The following is a 24,212-nucleotide window of genomic DNA, read 5'->3' on the forward strand; positions in this document are numbered from 1 at the left end:
AAAAAGATTTCTAGGTGTTTCACATACATATTCATACTTAAGTTTTTCATTTATTCCAGTAATGTCCTTTTTGGCTATTTTCCACAATTCTCACTCATCTCAGCTCCAAACAACATGCCTTGTATTTAGCTGTCATGTTTTATTTAAAACAAGTCCCTGTACCTGATAATTGCTTCTCACAATAAGAAATATTTTGAAGAAACTAGACCAAGCATTTTGTGGAATAATTTGTATATGCCTGATCTAAAAGGTTTATGGAAACTATAGAGACCAGAGCAACAAGATAAATGATACCACAAAAAAAGCTATGATAAAAAAAATCTAGAATTAAGGTATACTGCAGGACAATTGGCCAGGTCTCTCCAATTAATCTAGTCATACAAAAAGAACTGTGCCAAATTAAAAGAAAGTAGCCTGGCGCTGGCAGCTTATGCCTATTGTCCTAGCTACTCAAGTGGTAGAGATCAGGAGGGTCACAGTTTTGAAGTCAGCCAGGGAAAATAGTTCGTGAGACCCTATTGCAAAAAAAACTATCACAAAAATGGGCTGGTGGAGTGGCTAAATGTGTAGGCCCTGAGTTTAAGCCCCAGTACCACCAAAAAAAAAGGTAAAGGAAAACAACAACCAGATTTAAACTGTGATCTTAGATTGGATATACTGCTTGGAAGAAACCAATTGTAAAGGATATTTTTAGGGCAGTAATAGAGATCTGAAGTAATAGAGATTTGAAGGCCAGAGAAATTAGTTTCCCATCCTACTTAACAACCTTACCTGTGACCTGCATCTCAACATTTTCCTTATTACTCATTCTGCTCCAGCCACCGTGGCCATCTTGATGATTCTCTAATAAGCCAAGTTTGTTCCTACTGTAGGAGCTGTAGACCTTCCATTCCCATGTCCTCTTTCGCCAGATCTTAATTCTTTCATTTATTTAAATTTCTACCACACTCACTTCAGAAAAGGATTCTCTTAATCAGCCTCTCTAAAACAGCTCTTCTTCACCCTTAGATTCCCTATATCCTTCCCTTTGTTTTGAGGAAAGAACTCTCTACCTGAAATTACCTAATATTTTTAGTTAGTATATTAATTATAGTCTATCATCCCATTTAGAATGTAAAGCTTCATGAAGGTAGAGAATGTGCTTACCACTAAATCTCTTGTACTTAGAACAGTGCCTAAGCACACTGTTGTCCTTACTAAATATTTGTTAATTTCTGAATCACTGAGTGAAGAATAATAACCTGCCTACTATCACACAGCTAATAAACCTACACTCAGTTTCTCTGACTCCATAGCCCATGCTCCAAACAGATTATGGTACTGTCATAAACAGCAAACGAAAGCATGGAATGAATACAGCTGCAGTTGAATGGAGAAAGGGAGACGGAGATAATAAATGATAACTTCCCAAATGGCCTCTAGTAACGTTGGCAGGTAGGAATCAGTCCTTTGCTGAATAAATGGGACAAAGAGTATTCAGGAATACTTTGTAAGTATGGCACATAAATTATTTTAAATTAGGAATACAACACATATAGCAAAAGATATAACATATGTAAATATTTAAGTCTAATTCTTACATTGTTCTTGTGAACTTTTTTCTAGGTTGTTAGTAATTGTCTTTGGTGGAAGATAAGGAACTGGTCCCCAGGTAGACAGAGCTCGTTTGCTGGTGTCGAACTGTTGTGTGAAAAATTCCTGGAGCTTCATTCCTATTTTAATCAGATCTGGTGTAGTTGATCTTGATATCATTACTTGGAAAATATCCCACTTCAAATCTCCATGAACAAAAATCTCACTAGAAAATAAAACAGAATCTTTATGTCTCATACAAGATACTTTAAAAGTTTAAGAAAAATTCCCATCCCTACCCAGCCTTTTCATTTGTATTAGTTGCATAATAAAATCACTTGTAGGAAATGTGAACTGTTTGTCTTTTTTCCATTGAATGTTAAAAAAAAGAAATATGTGAAGAGCAGTCATATAAAACGTTCATAAAGAAATGTCTTAATACCTTTTATCAGTCATGCTTGAATCCAATGTATTATAGAGGTTTACTTTCCATTCATCCTGTAGCTTAAGGTCAGCATTACTGAAGATACCCATGAGGATACTTGAGCCCATGTAATCAACACGAGCTTCAGTAGAGCCCATAGTAATCTGAATTTTGTGGCTGGGTTGCTGATTTGGATGCTCAGAAATATGAGCTAAAACATAAATAATAATTACTTTCTACAGAAACATCTGTGGAAAGAACTCATCAAAATAAATTATCAAAAACATTTTCTCAATATAATTGAGGATATGTGATATTATCAAAATTTCAACATACCAACCATCTCCAAAGCATTGACATCTATGGTCCCTCCAACTACTCCTCCTTTAGAATCTAATTGTGATCTTCCCAGCCCAACAGACATGCTAATCTCTCGATCACGATTACTTCCTACTGATAGACGGCCCTGGCTCTTCAAACCACTCGTTGTCCAACTACAGAAAGGAAAAAGCACTATTAGATATATTGCTTCCAACGATGTGAATTTAAAAAGAAGTTAGATCAGATTATTTCAATAAACGGTCAAGTCTGACAATAAAACAACAACATACTTTCTTGTTTTGAGCCAGATCTCAATATTTCGCCCAAGCTCAAGTGATCCTCCCACCGCAGCCCCTAAAGGCATGCACTGCCACACCTGGCTCAACACATTTCTTATGGATGATGTAGCTTTATTCTTAGCTAGAAAATTATACTATTTTCTTTATATTTTTTCTTTTTATAGAACATGTTTCATGCTGTTTTGTATTACAGTATCCTTACAATTAAGCTATTTTAAGAATAGAAAAATTTCATTTATCTACTGTTTTTACTATCTCAAACATTTCAGCATTAAAAAGGATTTTGAACTGCTTTACTATAAGAAAAATTACAAATGATTAAATGTATCTTTTTATGTGTGTCTGAATAGCTTACGTTGTATTTCCCATTACATTACTCATATTCATTTGGACATTTAGTTGTTTCAAGTTGATAGCAAACACGACAAGTGTTTCCCATGGAGTCCCTTGTTGGCTTGCTGCTTTGTTTGACTTATTAACAGGAGTTGATGTTTTTGAAATTGAATCTAAAGACAGAAAAATCAAATACACATTTGTTCATATAAATGCCAAAAAACACTCTTATGGTCCAAACAGTAAAAATATGATATCCTTGTGTTAAGAACCTAATGTTTAATAGTTGTCATACTGCCTCTAAAATAAAAGTTATCACTTGCTGAATGCTTAGTAAGTGCTAGCAGGCTTTCTTCTTGAAAGCTTATAAAAATTCTATATTTTTATAATATGCCCCCATTTTCTATGAGGATATTTTTGTGTGCATGGGGTAGTAGTGATACAGATAATTCTTCACCCTGGGATTTTCTTTGATCATAAGAAAATCAAAACACATTTCTGTCAAGTTAAAAGACTCAAAGGTAGGGACCACTCTGAAATGCAGCTGCTGGCTGAGTTGCCAGCATCTTTTGTGTTCTAATGGACTTTAATCTCAGATTTGCTCAATAGACTTTAATCTTGCCTTGCAACAAGAAATACTCATTTTTATATATTCAGGCACAAGTTCAAGGCAAAACTCATCACATTAAGAGTTCAAAAAAATACTGACTGAAAAAAAAAGAATAAATGAATACAAAGATTAACTTTTCAATATCAAAGCATCTTTTGGAACATTTACAACACTGTACGTTTATTTCTAAAAGTAACTGCCATACAGATCACACTAACAAAATGGTGATTCTTCTATTACTATCTCTTTGCAAAGTTACTAGTTCTCTAGTAATCTCTTCTACTGTCAGTATTTTGAAGTGTTTGGTATTTGTTGTTGTTCCTGTGAATTTTTTTTCTCCCTAATTTATCATACAAACTTCAAGAGTACATCTCACTTCAATTGGGGCAGTAATCTGGAAGAAACTGAGGATTTTATCTTGGGAACACTGGATGACCACTGATAAAAAGAATGGTGCTACCTCTTCGAGGAACTGAAGAATCAGATACACTCCTTGATCTTATGGAAGCTGGAGATTTCAGACTCTGTGCCACTGTCCCTGGTGACATGGTGCTGTTTGTCATATGCTCATTGAACAAATTAGGTGACTGAGGCATGTGGGTGAAGGAGACTGACTGACTTGGCTGCTCCCAGGTCCTGCAGTAAGCTTTCCTTGATGATTCAGGGGAAAGGTGCTGGCTTACCCCTTCAATGGAATCAGGTGTCCCTGGACCAGATGCTAGTACAACAGTAGAAAACAAACAAAGTAACAAGGTAAAATCACTATGTGATAAAATAATTTCATCCAGACACCATTTCACATGACATATTCCTTCTTACTTCGTTTAGCAACTCTCAGGCTGCTTGAAGTTTACAAACAACATGCAGTATTTTATTATCACAGAAACTGCATGAAAAGAAGGGCAGAAAAGTATTCTGGTCCCATTTCATATGTTAGAGAATAGACCCAATCCTAGGATCTCTAGCATTGTCAACAGTATCCAGATGACTCTATACTTCCATAATTCTCTCTTGAGCACATACTATAACAATATCTAAGACTAACAAGACATATGAAGGCAAAAATGGTAACATGTCCCCCAAATTTTCTTTTTTCCATGTGCTTTAACAAGGATTAACTTGGATGATTAATAGTATTTCTGCACTGCCAGATTTTACAAAGACTATAGAGTAGTCATTATGGAATAAAATTTCAGCTAGAATATAATCTCCAAGAGAGCAAGACTTTAGTTTATTTAGTTCTGCGATGTATGTCCAGTGATTTGGCATATTACAAGAATTTGAGACATTTTTTGAATGAGTGAATGAATCACGTGGTATAACTTACAAAGTAAGATAAAATTTTTGCTATCAATTATGGAACTTGCTACTAATATAAACAAAATTAAAAAGTAACCTAATTATAATTATGTAGCAAGCTTACTTGGCAAATTTATAGTTTGGTCTCCAAGGAATAGACGTCTTGCAATACTTCTCCTATACCACGCCCTTGGAAACGCCAAAATTTCACTGAGTCGGCGCATGTCATATTTAAAGGAGGCAGACCCTATATCACAAACAGCTGACACAAAAATAAAGTTTGTTAGAACTTAGAACTTATTTTTAAAACTTTTAATATTTTTACACGGTGGGTATCAAACAGACAGCTGAATTTCACTTAATGTTATAATTCACAAAATATCAAAGTAAGTTATGTATTATGCTTAACAAGTGATTAATTTGTGATCCTTCCACAAATTATAGAAACAGTACATTGAAAGACTGTTAGCTCCATTTCCTTTATGAGGTGGTAGCAAGTTGGAATTCTATTATTTCTCTATCATGAAGTTATAAGAGATGTTCTAAAGATCAATATCATAACCAACTTTCCACTTTAACACAGGGCTCCTCTCAAATATGAAAATGACTTATCAGGATGAACTGCAAACCAAATATTTGTGTGGTATTGATTATTATTTTCCCTTTAGACAAAGAGCAGCAACTTTTAGGAAAAAAAGCATTGTGGTGACCTTCTCTGAGTGTTCTGCTCTGGCACTCTTCTATTCCTGCATTATGTGCTCCTCTATTCCCCCAACACAGTTTCTGTAGGATTTATTACCACTAACTCCCAAAGCAAAGACCTTATTTCACCCTGGGTCCATACCCACACTGTCCATCAGCCAAGTGCCTTTCCACTAAAATGTCCTATAGGGATTTCTTCTTTATTTTATTTTTATCTAAGTTAATGGCTTCCATTATCCTTTAATTATCTAAGCTAAAATTTTAAGGTAATCTTGTCTCCTCACCTGTTCCTTATATAATATGTCTTCGTAAGCTGGTATATTCTCTTATTTCTCATGAAAACATCCCCTTCATTTTTGCTTTCACAATTCAAGCCTTCACTGACTACTGCTTGGTCTCTTTAAATAGCCACCTCAAGCATCTTCTTTCTCACATCTGTCATGCTATCATCAACTTTTTGTAAAACACAATATGAGGCATCATCCCATATCTTTAAAACCTCTAATGGCTTCTGATTTTCTGAAGGACCAGAATCTCATTCTTTGCCTGGTGTGTGAATCCATCTATAATCCGGTCCTAGTCTATTTTGTAACCTTTTCCTCTACCCAGTCCTCTCTCCTTCTGAGCCTAACTACTTTGTACAATGAATTAAATGTTCAGTTATATCTATGCATCAGTCACAGCAAACCAAAGTGTGCTCCAAAAGCATTGTTTTTGATGCTTTAATGACAAGGAATATCATGTTGTTATCTTTAAGAATATTACTTCAAGAAATTCTTCTTGGAATTTTTTGTTATTTCTACTGTGGCCCATATATCATTTTCTTGGCAAAACCTTCTCTGATCTCCCACAAAATACAGAAGTCATGGTTTCTTCATTTTTATAGACACTTCTCTTGTGCCATAATCATCCTGCACTGTCAGTTGTCTACATATAAGATTTTATCTTATTTATGCATCCTCTCCTATCAAGTAACCTAGCAGAGTACTTGAAAAAAATTCACCACAAAACATAGGCTTAATGTTTGCTGAATGAATGTCAGGTAAGAAAATGTATTTCTTAGATTAATAAAATTTTTCACTTGGTATTCTGAATGCTTCAAAATGTTCCATATGCATTTAATTTTAAGAATTCAAGCCACAATGTAAAGAAAATAAACGAGGTGGCCATAGCTAGTTATTAAGCTTGCAATACTCACACACAGAAGTCAAGACTTTCTGATGCCAAATAAATTTTTTTTAATGTCACTCATCTCTCTTTTGTGTTTTAAGCATTTATAATTAGAAAATAAAACATTAAAAAATCAGAAATTTTAGCAATTCATGGTAGAGAAGAAGTAAAGTAATTTTTAGCTATTTCTAACATTTATTGCTTGGGTTAAGATGGTACTATAATCTGGACTGTCATTTCTCCCCATCATCAAAGCTTAGTATTAAGTGTACTTCATATTTAAACACTGTTAAAACAGAGGCCATCATTTAATTCTGGAAAACAATATTTTAATTAGAAATTATAAAACTGAATACCAGATATATTTATTAATGTAGTGTCCATTTTGCTTGTAGGCTTGCTTACAGACTGACTTTCAAAAAATGAGGCACCTCCTGAACGCCTTATCCGAGACAAACTCACTTTTACAAATTCAAGGTTTATGCTGAGTGAGTCTTTTCGACCAGTGACTGAAGTGGGCTCCTCATCCACATTCCCTAAAAAAGCAAACAAACAAGCACCCCCCACCCCCAAAAAAACCTATTATCTATTATACATGTATACACACACAAACACATTGAGTTAAAGAAAATAATCCAATACATTGTAATATACCATCAATTAAAACCACTTAAGCTAGGTAAAAATTTAAGCAGAAAAGTCTAATGAGCATCTGTATTCCTAGTAACAGTTTAATAGGTTGAAGAATATAAACATAATTGATGATTTTTACAACTTTTCTCCAACAATAAATCCTAGAGTTGACATGGAGTGTGTCTTCATTATTTGTCTAAATAAAAGTGAAGGAATATTCACTGACAAAATCTTACGCATTTTAGTGGTTCATCTATGTTTTAAAATGCTAGTGAAACTCAATTTCACTAAACAGCTGACTTAAATAATAGTCTTATTTAAAATGAGTAAACATGACCTATACACTTTAAAATTTTACTTCTTATAGAAGATAATTTCTTACACAAATAGGTATTTAAACATGTAAGTAACATACGAAACCCCAATATCTGAAGAGATTTGTCCTGTGTATATCACTTAGAAAACATTCTGAATTTTTAAATTATTGTATCACTAATTTACCTGAACTTATTTCATATTTCTACTTATTATGTAGGGATAAAATACATATTATCAAAATGAAAATTATAAAAAGCTTCTGATCTTTGCTAATATCCATTAGTAAAGGTATTACAGTTATGAAAAGATGCTACAAAAGACACAAAAATGCAAAGTATACCTAATCCTCCTGATCCAGGTGTAAGGCCAGAAACAGCAGTTTTTTGTTTCCCTGCTCCATATGGATGAAATACATACAGAGAAAAGTCAGACATGCATGCAGTGAAGCTCAGGCCAGATGAACTGCTGCTGGAACTGGTCAGATCTGACTGACTACTACTATGCCGACTTCTCCCCAAGGGGCTGCCTAATCCTGATGAACCTACAGTGAATATAAGAAACCCAAAATACTTATAAGCCATAAGAAAATTTAAAAATCCAGTCACTAATATGTTCTCAAAAGCCCAACATGACTTCAAAATAAAATAGATCATGTTATGAATTAATCATATGCATGCATGCAAACACAGATATCAAACCAAGCTCTGGGGACAAAGCAAGTTCTAAAAGTTTTCAATACATAAAATCTTCAGCATTTTCTTTTGTGATTTCTTTATGTTTAGGGCATTTAGCTTTGATGGCACTAAGCTTTTAGTGAGAAGTGCCTATCTCATTAGGAAATATCAATTGTATTTTAAAAACAAAACTTTTCATGAACCAGACAGACATGAGTTAAGACAACAAATTTTTTACATTTAAAAAATGTAAATGCTTCTGGATACAATTCTGATACAGTGAATTAAAAAATCTTTATGACAACCAGACAAGGTGGCTATTGCCTGTAATCCCAGCTACCCAGGAGGGGGAGATGGGGAGGATCTTAGTTCGAGGCTAGCCTGGGTAAAAAGCTAGCAAGATTCTCATTTCAATCAGTAAGTGGAGCATGGTAGTGCTAGTGGGAGGCATGTAGGAGGATCATGGCCCAAGACTGACTCCCAGAGCAAAAGTGCAAGCTCTACCTGAAAAATAAAGCCAAAAGGGAGGGATGGAGGCATAGCTCAAGGTGTAAAGCACCTGCCTAGCAAGCACAGGACTCTGAGCTCAAACCCTAGGAACTGCAAAAACAAAAAAACGAAACAAGAAACTGTATATGGGTCTTATTTTTTATTTACAACATTGATTGTTCTTAGATGCAAACTCTAACTTAACATAAAATGAAACGTCCAAAAGTAGTTCTGTCATAGTGCTTATACCATGTACATTCAAACCAAAACCAAAATGCTATCTGTTGTTGAGGGAAAAATACAAACTAATGGATATTCATCAAGTGCTAATAACACATGGAATATACTAAAAACTTTGGTCTACTATGGATTTTTTCTATAAATATTCTAATCCTCACATAGTCTTTGTTTCTAAATTTACTTAAAATATGTATCAATAGCTATTAAAATATACATTTAAAAATAGTATCTAGCTTTATATCAGAACAATTAAACAATGTTTCCATACCTGGTATTCCAGTTTTGCTAGCAGAAAGCTTTGTTCCACTCTGAGGAACATTACCTCCAGGGGATAAAGTTTCTGCAGGATATGCAGTCCCCAAAGTCTCCAGTTCTCCTCGGTTTGAAGAAAACACCAAATCCAGGGAAGGCAGCTTTAGCATACATTCTACTCTTGATACAGGTAAACAGCTAAATTTGATCTGTGAAGGCTAAAAAAGAGTAGAAAGTTAAAGTAAAAAAAGCTTTCTAGGAAATGCATGGTTGAAAATTTCATACTGGAATTCCAAAGTTATATGTGACTTCCATTTCAGCCCTCATATATCAAATTTATCATGGTTATTTTGTTTAATGTCATTGCTTTTCAAACAGAAGCATGACACATGGAATAAAATTTATTACAAACTGGTATCAGTTTTAAAAATGTTAAATATTTGAGGAGCTATCTCTGGGCAATATTTAGACATTAAGATAATTCATAATCTTAATCATGTTTATGCTCATATTATGCTTGTACATGATCAAAACTTATAAAGGAAATAATGTCATATTAAAAATGTATACACATGTAAATAAATGAATTTAAAAAATTCATTTATTTACATGTGCATACATGAAAACACATATTAGTAAAAAAGGCTTTATAAACCCTCAGTCCACCCTTATGCATTTTCATCAGAACTTCAAAAAAGCTACTATAGAACTTGAGTATCAGACTAAAGATCTTTTGGTCAAATCACTATTAAAAGAAAGAGCTGAAATGGATGGACATCAGGAGTGGTTTTTCATTCTCAAGACTGATTATAAAATTTTAATTAAGGATAAACTAAACCTTGAACTTTAGATACAGGAGTACTTTTCAAATCTTCCTTTATGAAAATGGATTCAATCATGTGCTAATATATATTCCCAACGGCCTGTTTCTAGAACTGCATTTTAAATAAGATTGGCACGATCAGGGTGGTATGGCCATAGACAGGACTGTATTTTAGAATAAAATATTAAATAAAAACTATGTAACTCAATCAAAGATATTACCATGACTGTATCTTAATCTGCCCAGAAAGGATTTCAATGGTTATGTACAAAAGGTGCCATAATAAAAAAGGCATAAAATGCTTCAAAAGGATTTTAACTTATGTTTTAAGTTTTTGTCATAAAAATATGAGATCTGAATTTTGAAAACCCAAAATCTTTGAAACTTTTCAGAAAAAAAGTAAACATTCACGTAAAATTTTACATACACTTTCCAGACTTCAGATAATCTCTAAGCCATTATAGACATACTAAAGGTCCTTGAAACCATGAGTAAGAAAACTTTAAAGAGAAATAATGCTGAAATGTTCAAATAAACTTAATAAAAATAATTTTCCTTGAAAAAGAATATATTTAGCATATCACCTGAACTCGTACATAAACCACAACATCTACAGGGAAGGAAGAGTAAGCAGAGGTTGAAGATGATACTAGTGATGTTGTTGATTCTTCCATAGGATCTGGTATTTCAAAATGCCCCATATCTTCATCTTGTGAGCTGATAGCTGTTAAAATATTTAGTTTTAAGTTTTATTATTAGGTTAAGAGCAAACTATTAAAAGACCCTTATCTCTTATACCAGTATTGACCTTAAGAGGCATGACAATCCAGAAATATTTGCTTCTGTAGTTCATCACTGTACATATCTTTTCCTACTCAAACCTCTTGGTAATTCTCCTAAACTCAAATTCACTTACCATTATCATTGAACCTCACCTGGACTTTATATTTTCATTTGTCAATGAGAGTTAGATGACCTTCAGGTTCTTTTCCAGTTCTATACTTCTCTTATTTTTATATTGAATATATAATAGTATTGAATATATAACAGTATAAAGAAATCCTTCTAAGTGGCAGAATCCCAAAATCATGTGATGTCAGCGGGTGTAAACAAAAAGAATGCTTACCTGTATAATTCCTTTCAATTGGGGTAATTGGGATGGTTTCCAGAGCCTTTTCCAGAAAGTCTAATAGGCAAGGACTAATAACCATTTCTTCTGGTAATGACTGAAGTGCTACCCAGGCATATAGTTTGGCTGTTTTTATTCCTCCACTTCCTTTTCCTTTGGCTAGAACATTTATAAATGTGAGGTACATTTAATGGAATTTCATAAAAAGTTCCAACAAAACATGACAAACTTATGAGAAATTACAATTATATGACTGTTTAATAAGGTAACATTATCTAAGACTACACGAGAAAATAAAACTAGGTTGATGGAAATGATACATTAGTGTTAGAATACAAAGATCATTAGTAAGATTTAATACAAAAGTTATTCTTACTTGCTCCATGTCATAAACTTTGGTGTAATTTTTTAACTTTATACTTCACTAAGTCTATCACTAGCATTAGTCCTTTTGTTCATTTATGAAGATAGAGAACCTTGACTAATAATATTTAGTTAAGTAAGGAAAAATGTCATTGTTTTCAGGCTTTCCTAAAACACTTCCCTGGACATACTTATAATGCTTTCCTACTTAGGATACCTCATCTCTTTCATTCTTCCTAACTAAGCATTTCTACTTTAGTAAAATGTGTAGAAACATCTAACAAAGTTTTAGATAACTTTGGATTAGTTTTCCAACTTAAATATTTATTAGTTGTGTAGATATAAGCATAATGCTCAGATGCTATGAAACTTAACTCTCCTCATTTAAAAAATGGGATACTAATATCTGCCATGCACTTAATAGATGTGTTTTGTCAATTGAAAAGTGATAAAAATATTAGGCATTATCATCAGGATTCTCACCAATTCTTTTAAAATGTTTATATATCAAACTCTGTCTCCCAAGTGAAACTCCTCAAATAATTCTTGTCCATCCTGATATTAGTGTTTTTGAAAATTCATCATACTATATTCATGTGCTGTACTAGCCAGATTCCAAGATGGCTTTCAATGATCCTTGCTCTATGTATTCATGCCACAGTTCCCTCAATCAATGACTTGTATAATCAATAAAGTATTGTACAAGTGATGGTGTGTAACTTTTGAGGATAAAGCATAAAAGATAATATAGGTTCAGCCATATTTTCTTTTGGATCATTTATTTTGAAAGATGTCAACAGCCAGGTCATGAAAACAGCCCAGTGGAGAGGCCCACCTAGGTGAAATGCAGGACAAGTTAGCCAATCATGTGAATGAGACATGGTGAAAGATTTTTTCAGCCTAGTCAAGTATTCAGGTGACTGCAGATCTAGCTAACATTCTGACTGCAATCTCATGAAAGACCACATGGTAGATCTACCATGACAAACTGCCCTTGCATTTTTGTTAAATAGAAACTTTGTTTGAAGTTATAGGCCATCAAGTTTTGTGTAATACACTATGTCATAATAGATAATTAATAAATGCAGGTAGGCCCAATCAATGTACTCTGTCTTTTTAAGTTTGGTATTATATATAAGTTTGAACTACATATAACTCTCATTTTCTCAATATACATTGACCTAAAATTAGTTAATTTTTATATTAGGATTAATAACAGATACTCTGAAGTAATACAGTCACGTGATTTCAAATATAAAGGCTATGTCCTTTTTTCTTAAATATGAATTTGAAAGTTTCAATAGAGCAAGTAGGATGACAAAAAACTAAGAAAAAAAGGACAAACAGCATATTCTCCTTAAATACCTGAGGGAATAGGTGGGGGTTGGGGAGGAAGTAAGGTGTTAGTCTTGCTCTGGACAGTGCAAGATAAAGGAGGAGAAGGAGGAGATGTTGCGCTATCTTTCATACCATACAGTTTGGATTCTTTGGAGAGTGTTCTGGGCAAGGAAGATCCTCTGGAGGCATTAGGTGATTCAGTCTTTAGTGTCTTGGAATTGTAATGCAACTGTATCAAAAAACATAAACTTCAAAATTAACATTTTACAGCTAAGGAAATACTATGAAATATAGAAAATGTAGTTTAAAAAAAAAAAACTAATTCAGGAGTCTAAAGACTCATTTGTAGCTTTTAAAAGTTAGCTTTATGATCCTGGCAAGACTTTGCTTTTTCATTTGTAAAATTGGGTCATTCCAGACAATCTTTAAAGTTCTTTCCAGTTTAGTAGCCTAAGATTCTATAATTCTAGAATCTAAAAAAAACCAGAAAAACAAACAAACATAGTTTAATGAAGCTGCACTAGGCAAGGTTTATGAACTATCTAAGGCATGCTATAAATATCAATATAACTTCTTTCTGCCAAATTTTCATGGGAAAAGCTGTGTAAATGATATAGCAACCTGTAATTTAGATATTCTTATGTTCAGAACATGTCAGAAAGTCTCATTTTTAACATAACGAGCAAAAGAAGATCATATATGATAGAAAATAAACACCACCAATAATATTCTAACCTCTTATCATAGACAAGTAGGATTTACCTTTACATCAACTCCAGGAATATAAAATACTGTTGTTTCTAAGTCACTAGACTTTGTCTGTAGAGATGATGGTACTTTTTTGCCACTCATTAAATGGGTGGTAGAAGCATAATTGGTTTGAAATTTCTTCTTTTTTGAAGGAGAATCTTGATCTAAACTCCTGGAACTTCGATCATAACTCCTAAGCAGAGAAAAATTTAAAAAAAAAAAGAAGAGAAAAATGTTTTATTATTTAAAAAACATTTATCTCCTCCTCTTTTGTTTCAAAGCAAACTTTTTCTTAACACAGTTAAGTGGAAAGTAATTCTTTATTTAAAAAGCTAAAATAAGTAAATCTCAGCAGGGTCTCTAGCTAGACTTGTAATGCTTGTATGAATAAAGTTAACATATGTTTCATAATGACATAGGGTAGCTACCTTAATTATTATTATTTATCTTGTTTTTTTTGAGTCAGAATCTCATTATGTAGGCCAGACTGTCCTTGAACTCAAAATCCTCCTGTCTCTACCTACTGAGTGCTGGATTACAGGCATACATAATCATGTCTGGCTATCTTTATGCTTTTCTAAGGTCATGACAGTTTCTATTGAATATTATAGGGTGAATCAAAAGAAACTACCCATATTATAGATAGACACCTAGCTAAATATCAGCACTTTAAAAATGACTTAAAAATCATTCTTCACTACTTATTTTGTAAGACGTTTTTAACATTGTCTAAAATGTCATTATTTTCTCTCTTATTTTATAAAAGCTTAATTAGACCACTTAAATCATTTATTATGAAACATTTCAGATACATATAACAGTAAGCAGAATGGTGTAATAAATCCACCACATGTCCCATTACCTGCTTCAACACTGTAAGCATTCTGTTGCTCTAGTTTTATCTACATTTCTACCCACTCACTCAATTATGACTACTATTTTTTTTATTATTTTTTGCAATACACTTTTAGATCAGGAAAAAAAGAAAAATTCAAAGAAAAGATAATCTAATGCTTCCACCATTTAATTAATGACGGAAACAAAGGGTAAAATTGCAATGATATCCTGATCATTTCAGTGTAAAGAGGTCTATTTGTACAACAGTCCCTCAATCTTTTTTATTTTTTTCTGACAGTACTGGAGTTTGAACTCAGGGCCTTATGCTTGCTAGGCAGATGCTCTATTACTTGAGTCATGCCTCTAGCCTTTTTTATTCTGGCTATTTTTTGAGAGGATCTTGTTTTTTTCCCAGGATAGCTTGGAACGTAACCCTCCTTATTGATACTTCCTGCCATGGCTGGAAAGACAGGTGTGAACCACCACACCTAGCCTTTTCTGTTGAGATGGGGGGTCCTGCTAATTTGTCTAGGCTGGACTTGAACCATAATACTCCCAATCGCAGTCTCCCACATAGCTGGGATGACAGATAAATGTCACCATTCCCAGCTACTGGTCGAGATAGGGTCTTGTGAACTTTCTGCCAGGACTAGCTTCGAATCCTGATCCTCCCCATCTCAGCCTCCCAAATAGGATTATAGGCATAAGCCATTGTACTTGCTAATCTTTCTTATTTTATGAACTCATTAAAACTCTCAATAACCAAGAGAATTACACTGTTCTTTAAAACAAACATACAAAATATAAGGACAGAGCTTGTTGAAAGGAGAAATTCAAAGATACAACTATTTTAATTACAAATTTACCAAATTCTAAATTAGACATCTGTATCTAGTTGACAGAAAACACTATGCACTTATTTTAAAAAGACTGTGTGCTATGCAAATAATACAACTATGACCATTTTGAGATTGGGAGAGAAGTTAATGATAACTGTGTGATACCTGAATAGTGCTTCACCAGATGAATTTCTACGTATATTTTTCCAACCAATTTCTTACCTTCTTAAACTTATATCATCATGTTCTTGTAGAAGGGTGGTTGGATGGAGTACACATTTTCCACTATCAATTTCAACCCGTATATCAAGTTCGAAGTCAATATTTCTCTCAGTAGCTGTGCCACTAAGACTTCGGTTAACTGGTGTTGTTGGCCAGCGTTCTGTCAATAGCTGATGAACAGCAGCAAAACCTGTTGCTTTTCTGCGAGAGGTATGTCTAGAGAAAGAACAAGTGATCAGTACTTTGTAATAGAATGGGAAGTCTTTCTAATAACTGATTTTCCAATTTGTTGTGTGAGCAACAGTCTGCAAGCAAATTTTATTATTTTATAAACTCACATAAATTACTTAACTAGAACATACCAAATGAAGTTTCTCTTATGTTTAATGGAGCCACATTTTATTCAATAACGGTGAACTGCATTACTATTGAATGCCAGGGAATGTGCTAGGTGAGGAGGACAAAGGAATAACTACTATTAACGAGTTTGAATTTAAATGAAGTACATTCTGTACATTGGAAATTTCCATTTTCACCAAACAAAAATTTAAGTGAATTGTCCCCACTTTTATTAAAAGACAAAAGAACAAGGAAGGAACAAAAAGTAATGGCAATGCTCTTCAAATGGTGGTGGGTAAACTGGGCATCTACATTCATAATAAATAAAAGTAAATCCTTATCTTATACAAAACAAACAAAAAAAATTCAACTCAAGCCAGGAATGGTGATGCAGGCTTATAATTTCGGTACTCAGAAGACTGAGGTAAGAAGGTTGCAATTTCCAGGCCAGAATGGCTACATACTGAATTCCTGTTTAAAAAAAAAAAAATCAACTCACAATGGATTAAAGACCTGCAACTGTAAAACTCCTAGAAGAAAACATAGTGAAAAAGCTCCATGACAACTGATCATGAAGACAGTAAAATAAAAAAGACAGTATTATATCAAACAAAAAACGTGTTTGCATGGTAGAGAAAACAAGAAAGCAAAAAGATAGCCAATGGAATGAGAGAAATATTTGTAAACTATGTATCTGATAAGATGTTAATTTCTAAAATACATAAGGAACTTCTTTAACTCAATAGTAATGAATAACACAACTATAAAATGGGTTAAGGACCTAAATAGACAATTCTCCAAGAAAACATAAATAATAGCTAACAGATACATGAAAAGATGTTCAATATCACTAATCATCAAGGAAGTACAAATCCAAATCACAATAAGTTATTGCCATATACCTATTAGGATGAGCATTATTTAAAAAACAAAAGACAACTATTGGGACAAGGATATGGAAAAACAAACTCTTATCCATTAGTGGTAGGAATGTAAAATAGTGCAGCCACTAAAAAAAACAGTATGGAAGTTCTGCAAAAAATTACACATAGATTACCATATATGATCTAGCAATCCCACCTCAGGGCATTTATCCAAAAGAACTGAAATCAAGATCTTGATATAAATGTCTGCTACAGCATTTTCCACAATAGGCAAGATGTGGAAAGAATTGGAATGTCTGTCAACAGATGAGTGCAAAAAAAAAAAAGTAATATATACACACAATGACTATTAGTCAGTCTTAGAAGGCAATGGTGCAATATACAATAATATGAATGAACATTATAATTATACTAAGTGATAAAAGCCAATCAGAGAAGGATAACTCCTACATGATTCTACTTATATAAAGTATCTAAAATAGTCAAAAGTTATAGAAAACAGAATGGTAACTGGCATGAGTAATTGCTAATAGACAGGTTTTAAGTTTCAGTTATGCAAAATGAACAAATACTAGAAATGTGCTATAGAATATCAGGCCTATAGAAAACAGTGCTGTATTGTACACTCAAACATCTCTTACCAAAATAAAAATTATTTTAAATGATCAATGTATACCTGGAAAAGATGGCTACACTAATATAAATTATGTATGAATAAACATAAGTTAAAAGATTTTAGTCTCTTTTTAAAGCAAAAGAGATATAGATAAGGTGTCCAGGAGAACACCTTAAGGTTTACTGACCTTTAGGTCTAGTATTAATAGAGAAGATGTAAAGAACTTACCTAAACAACTATAAAGTAGTATTTTCTAAAGCCAATTGAAAATTTGTTTTAAGAAATAACAACATATCTAGGAAAACTGTGTAGAAAAAGACTTAAACTTGGACATATCACTGTGAAATTAAAGAACACAAAGATAATTTTTTAAATCCTTAAAACATTCAGGGAGAAAGAGACATTAAGCTGGTTACAGAGATATTTGCCTGTAATCCCAGTTCTCAGGAGGCAAAGGCAACAGAATGGAGAGTTTGAGGCCAGACTAGGCAACACAGTTAATTCAAGGCTAGCCTGGCTACCCAATGAGACTCTGTCTCAAAAAATAAACAAAACCAAACATTTAAAAATATATACCCAAATACATATATACATACGTACATACATGTGTGTACATGTGTGCACACACACACACACACACCCAAGTGATATTTATAGAATTAGAAAGGACTATAAACAGCTTATGCTAAATATTAATGTTTTCCTACTAGAAAACACACAGTACTTTACATACTAAAGTACGGGAGAAAGTACATTTGTATTAAAACTTTTTTTATAAAGTTGTTTGAGGATTTATTCCAGAAAAATGAGGGAATAAACCAAAATAAGCTGATATAAGAGATTCATGAGTTAATGGCTATAGTTTAGGGAAAGAAGAAATGATTCTCTACAGCTCAGAATTAAGAAGGGGACAGTTCCTTATAAAGTAACTTTCAGTTATTACCCTTATGCCTGGCTAATTTTCCATTATTTCCATTATCAGACACTCTTAACTATTTAGTGTCATAACCACACTTCAGGGCTAGTTTAAGAAGATCAGTTCAAAGGATCCTTCCATCTCTTCTTGAGGGCATATTTCTGAGAAAGATTTTCATATATGTCCTTTATTTCATTAACACCATGTCATTTCTTCTTACAAGAATTTTTTTAAATCCTTCATATACTGCTAAACATTCCCCTTTACTATATTTTTCTTAACTAAACCTTACTATTTGGTTTTCTTGGCAATTCATTATTTTTTAAGCCCATCAGGAATATAGCTCACTCCTCTAACTCATAACCACATCTTTATTTCCATGTTCTTGAAAGGGATTATCTTGGAGAAATAATTAAAGTGATTTGAATAAAATTACTGACATTAAAAAAGAAAAATAATGCCGTATGAAGCTAAATTACATTAGTAAACCATGGATATGTAATTAAGGGATACATGTCTTAGCCTTACTCAAGCTGGACACATGAAAAGATTTTTTGGTAAAGACTAAGTTAGCTACAATGCTTTAGGCTCAGTTCTAGATTCTAAAATACTACCTAAGGATCTTAAAACATAAATGCTACTCACGAGGTTTTCCTGTAAATGTAAAATCTTTCCCTTTCACGGTCTTCATCTTTCTCATCCTTTTCAGAATCTTCACTGGTAGAAGACAAACTGTCATCTCGCCGACCCTCCTCAGACTGGAAAGGAATGCTTGATGAAAAGCTGCCTGTAGTTTTGGGAGAACTGAACATGGAACATGACCCTTCACTATTTGATGAATAATGTGATGGGCCTTCCATAGTTACTGACAAAAGGTCCAGTTCTGTCTCCTCTGGAAACTGATTATAAAAAGAGAAAAACATGAATCAGACTCATATTTCAAGTCCCCTCAATTAAAAAAAGAAAACAAAAAATACGCAAGCCTAAACATTCTTAATAGTGTGTGTACTGTTATCTCATCATGACTGTAAGAGATTTTTATAGATATATCTTCAAAAAAGAGCCCTCGTAGGTTGATAAATAGTTGAATACTAAAACATGTATCAGCCAAACTTAAGAATGCTATATTTTAAGGTAAACGGCATCTATAATACCATCTCCCAATCTTAGAATTTTAGCAGGAAACCACTGCTTTTAAGTCAGACTAAAACACCAACACAATTGCCTCTGACTTTATTTTGATTCCAAGCTTCACATTGTTGGATGAGTATCATATGAAAATGATTAGCCTTTGTAAAGTATAATGTGCAAGATAATATAATTTATTACTAAAAATTATTGGATGCTACTACAAAACTCAGTGAAATCCTGGAACCAAACCTTCAAACATTTCCAGAAATCAGGTGCTCTTTTCATGCTACAAAATGAACATGCTACAAAATAAACTTATAAAATAAGTAAATTAGATTTGTCAGAACATGTTCCATTTTAAAAAACTGAATGTTTTATAATACTTTTATGTAACTATGCATTAATAATATATTTTGTAACTTATGACTAGCAAGACTGACATGTAATCTTGTATTTGCTATCTAATTTATGACTTTTTAAATATCATTTTTTAACAAGCAGAATATACTGTTATTTAAAAATAGGACTTGAATCTGGAAGCCAGTGGTTTGACCTAAAATCCTATATATATAGGAAGTGGAGATCAAGTGTATTGCAATTCTAGGCCAGCCAGGGCAAAAAGTTCACAAGAGCCCATCTCTTGTGAACAAAGCTGTCACAGTGGCATGTACCTGTCATCCCAGCTACTACGGGAAGCATAAAATAGGAGGACTGTGGTTCAAGCACGGACAAAAAGTGAGATCCTACCTCAAAAGTAACCAGAGCAAAAAAGGGCTGGAGAGTGCCTGTCTAGCAAGCCCAAGTCCCTGAGTTCAAACTCCAGGACCAAGGAAAAAAGATAGGACTTGAATCATTTCTAATATTAATGCCTTTAAGAATCACCTAATTAGGGTTGGGGATGTAGCGCAATGGTACAACACTTGCTTGGTTAAGGTCCAGGGATCTACTCCCAGCACCAGAAAAAACAAACAAAACAAACCCCATCTAATTAGTAAAATTTACTCAGTTCACACAATTTGGTTCCAAGATTTTCAATTAATTTGAAAGAAGAATATTCAACAAGCTTATTATAATCTAAAACAAAATCCAGTTTGATTAAATTCTGCGTAAGGACAAAGGAACAAAATAGATTTGGACTAAGTGCCAAGTTTTAAATATAATTGAAAAAAATATTATAGACAAAGACTTAGATATTTGGCATGTAATATTTTTGATGTTTATCTTCACTTTTGTGACAGATTTAGGCAACATATCTGGCTAATAAAAATGTTGCTTACATTTATACATAATTGTGCATCATATTTTCACGCTGTTTTGAACATGAGAATAATTTTAATGGATAATTAAATAAATACTTTTATACCAGTGACTTAAAAGAAATAAAATTCAGTGATTAATTTGTTCTTCTGAATTATATTTGATTCTAGTTGGAACTAATTAATGATTGTTGCTTATGAATGGATTCATTTGAAGGTTTTCTGTAACATAAAGAAAAGAGATTCACTTAGTGATCAACAAAACTGCAGCTTTTCGTTTATGATTTGGTTGAGCTGATTAGATAAGGTGACTTAAGTCTTATGAAGATCAAAATAATATTAAAGTATGTAGACATATAAAATAAAAATACATGCATTCAAGAGCTTATGAAATATACGTGATAAAAAAGAATTCAAACAATCTTAAATAATGATGTAAAATATTTCTGAGCTTTCAATTTAGGTTGAAATGAAAGTAAAATATTTGAAAGCAGTTTAATTAGTTTTAAAACAAAATTTGTTGTTCTTAATAAGGAAGTACCTGAAAATACCCTTTCCCAGGAGAGCTGGATTGTGGTGTACTTCCCCATACTGTATTTTTCAACTTAATTAAAATAGAAAAGAAAATAAAAAATCATGATAAAACTCAGTAACAAATACACACACACACAAAAACCCAAACATTTTAACATACATTTTAGCCTACTATGAAATTAGAATACAGCTTTGAAGCTACCCTTCCTGTGGTTTCTATGTATAAATTCTATGCTAATGTCTATGTATAAATTCTGAGCTAACATACAAATACTTGACATTTATGATTGTGTAAAAGATGCAGTTTAATGTACACTCTTATTTACATGAAAAATTATTCAACAAAAACCTTTCTACCTAAAACTAAGGTATTCTCAAGTCTTAACTATGCCTGTAAAACACTAACATTGGCAACATGGCCCACTAGTTGGTCATAGACAGAGAGTTCGGCCATTATAAACCTTACTTTTCATGGTAAGCAAGAATTAGTATTGTGAAATTATAAAATCTATTTATCAATGTGTATTTCTAATAAATAATGTCTCTCTTACTGTATCCTGGATGTTAAAAGTTACTCTGGGTCCAGGAGATGCTGCATCCACACGGATTTCTGGGAGGTCATCAGTTTCTCCTACTCGAGAGCTATAAATAAAATACAAAGTTATGAAACACTAACATTCTCATTTTTATAACTCCTGAACTTGATGAATTCTGATTAATAGCATTAACATTCTATTTCTAAATATTTATCTTAAAAGATTGAATTTTTGACATTCCATTTCTTAACCTTTAATAAAATCTCATAAAAAAAACTCTCAATGTTTTGATTATCTTAAGATTTTCTAAAACCAACCTTCATAAAAAGAACATATACTTCTTACTTCTGTGGTGCTGATTTAGTACTAAAACATTATTTTAATTCTACATGTAAAATTTCCAAGTTTCATGAGCTAAATATGTGTGCTATCATATTTTTCCCAAATTGACCTATTTAGAGCAATAGGTGTGCTCATTTTCATTCCTCTGGATAGTCTATAAATTTACATGTAAAATTTACCTAAATATCACTGTATTTCATTACTAAAAATCAATGCATTGTGGTCTAAACATGATAGAGGAATTCTTCAAATAAATGAAGTTTAACATTAATTAGAGTGACTGCTATTTTACCAATAAAGTCTATTTTAACTATCTAATTAGCATAGCAAAAAAAAGCAGTGAATATTGTTAAAAGTCAAAAATTTTATTATTTGTTCCATGGACTGAAATATAGTTACCTTGTTCTTTCCATCCGCTTAAGAGGTGGTCTTCCAGAAGCTGAAATGCTTTTTGATCGACTGTAACTTGGTTTGTAACCCAAACCCCACTTATCCTTTAGGGAAGCAGCCTAATGGAATGTGAGAGGAAAAAAAAAGTGACTACAGGTAACTGTACATTGTTGTAATATTTCACTTAGTAAAACAATCTTTATTCTAAAATAAGCTCACTTATTTTCCCCTAGGTAACTAAATGCCACTTAATGGTACAGGGGAGTCAACGCAGAGCAGTCAGTGATCATCTATCCTTAGGTTCTAACATTGACTAAGAGAACTATGGAATGAAAATATGCATCACTGGCTGACCTGAGAGAAAAGGAAGAAACAAAAAGATTGGGGGCAGTGGTGAAGGACACAGAAGCAAGATGGGAATAAAGGAAATGATAAAAAAGAAAGGCTCTGGGAAGCTGTGAGTGCATATGACCGCTATCACCTTAAGCACCACTCAAAGGCATTCTTGCTGCAGAATACTTTCTCATTACAACAAAGGGAAGAGGTTACCTGTATATTCTCCCTGTCTCACAATTCATCATCTGGAAATGTGAGGTGCTGGACATTAAAAAGTAGAGGTATGGAACCCAAGAAAGACATGGAGAAATGCTGAATGAGCACGTATTAAGAATATAGAATTAGTTTAAGCAATTTCTATTTTATGGTGATACTGGGTTTTGAACTCAGCGCTAAGCACTTGCTAAGCAGGGACTCAACCACGTGAGCCATATCCCCAGCCCTTTTTGCTTTTAGTATATTTTTTCAAGTAGGGTCTTGCTCTTGTGTAGGTTCAGCCTCAGACTGCAATTGTACCTACACCTCCCATGTACCTGGGATTACAGACATCATCACTATGCCTGCCTTGTTTGTTGAGATGAAGTATCACTAATTTTTTGCCCCAAGTTATTTTTAACAGTATACCATCCAGCGTGAATGACTTTAAAATCAGCACACAGAAATATTTTACTGATATTTACTTGTAGTCTATGACTAAGATCTATGCAAAAACCAAAAAGATAGATACATAATAGCAAGAGAAAAATCAAAGAATATGGAATTTTAATTTTTGATTTCTTTTTTATTGTTTTTATATTTATTCATACGTGTACATACTGTTTGGGCCAACTCTCCCCGTTCTGCTCCCCCGCCCCCCAGCTCGCTTCCAGGGAGAGCCTGTTCTGCTGTCTTTTTCTTCAATTTTGTTGAAGAGAAAACATAAAAGATAATAAGAAAGACACAGAATTTTTGCTAGTTGGACAAAAAGAGCAATGCTGGAGGTATCACAATACCTGACTTCAGATATATTACAAAGCAACAGCATTAAAAACAGCATGGTACTGGCACAAAAACAGACACGAAGGCCAGTGAAACAGAATAGAGGACCCAGACATGAATCCACACAGCTATGCCCACCTTATTTTTGACAAAGGCGCCAAAAACATATGATGGAAAATAGACTCTTCAACAAATGTTGCTGGGAAAAGTGGTTATCTGCCTGCAGAAAAGTGAAACTACATCCACGTTAACACACTGTACCAGTATCAACTCAAAAAGGATCAAAGATCTTAATATCAGACCCGGAATTCTAAAGC

The 24,212-nt window shown here is 33.2% G+C and overlaps 1 protein-coding gene across 14 annotated transcripts in view; it reads right to left on the minus strand.

The window, feature by feature from the left end:
- Window positions 1-24,212, minus strand: part of Bltp1 (bridge-like lipid transfer protein family member 1) — a 230,242-nt gene that overhangs the window by 10,157 nt on the left and 195,873 nt on the right. For 10 of the 14 annotated variants that reach the window (XM_074041667.1, XM_074041672.1, XM_074041671.1 and 7 more), the window contains 18 exons: window positions 22,591-22,700; window positions 21,865-21,955; window positions 21,321-21,383; window positions 19,038-19,291; window positions 15,638-15,853; window positions 13,752-13,932; window positions 13,017-13,218; window positions 11,286-11,447; window positions 10,744-10,883; window positions 9,353-9,554; window positions 8,022-8,222; window positions 7,087-7,266; window positions 4,983-5,120; window positions 4,020-4,277; window positions 2,972-3,122; window positions 2,333-2,490; window positions 2,015-2,207; window positions 1,581-1,798 (listed from right to left, as the gene is read on the minus strand). In XM_074041667.1, the coding sequence (XP_073897768.1) occupies window positions 1,581-1,798; window positions 2,015-2,207; window positions 2,333-2,490; window positions 2,972-3,122; window positions 4,020-4,277; window positions 4,983-5,120; window positions 7,087-7,266; window positions 8,022-8,222; window positions 9,353-9,554; window positions 10,744-10,883; window positions 11,286-11,447; window positions 13,017-13,218; window positions 13,752-13,932; window positions 15,638-15,853; window positions 19,038-19,291; window positions 21,321-21,383; window positions 21,865-21,955; window positions 22,591-22,700 (3,118 nt within the window). The remainder of the gene's footprint in view (window positions 1-1,580; window positions 1,799-2,014; window positions 2,208-2,332; window positions 2,491-2,971; window positions 3,123-4,019; window positions 4,278-4,982; window positions 5,121-7,086; window positions 7,267-8,021; window positions 8,223-9,352; window positions 9,555-10,743; window positions 10,884-11,285; window positions 11,448-13,016; window positions 13,219-13,751; window positions 13,933-15,637; window positions 15,854-19,037; window positions 19,292-21,320; window positions 21,384-21,864; window positions 21,956-22,590; window positions 22,701-24,212) is intronic. The other 4 variants (XM_074041678.1, XM_074041673.1, XM_074041674.1 and 1 more) reach the window with 3 other exon arrangements.

Source organism: Castor canadensis, chromosome 9, assembly GCF_047511655.1.
Source record: "Castor canadensis chromosome 9, mCasCan1.hap1v2, whole genome shotgun sequence".
Classification (NCBI taxonomy): Eukaryota; Metazoa; Chordata; class Mammalia; order Rodentia; family Castoridae; genus Castor; species Castor canadensis.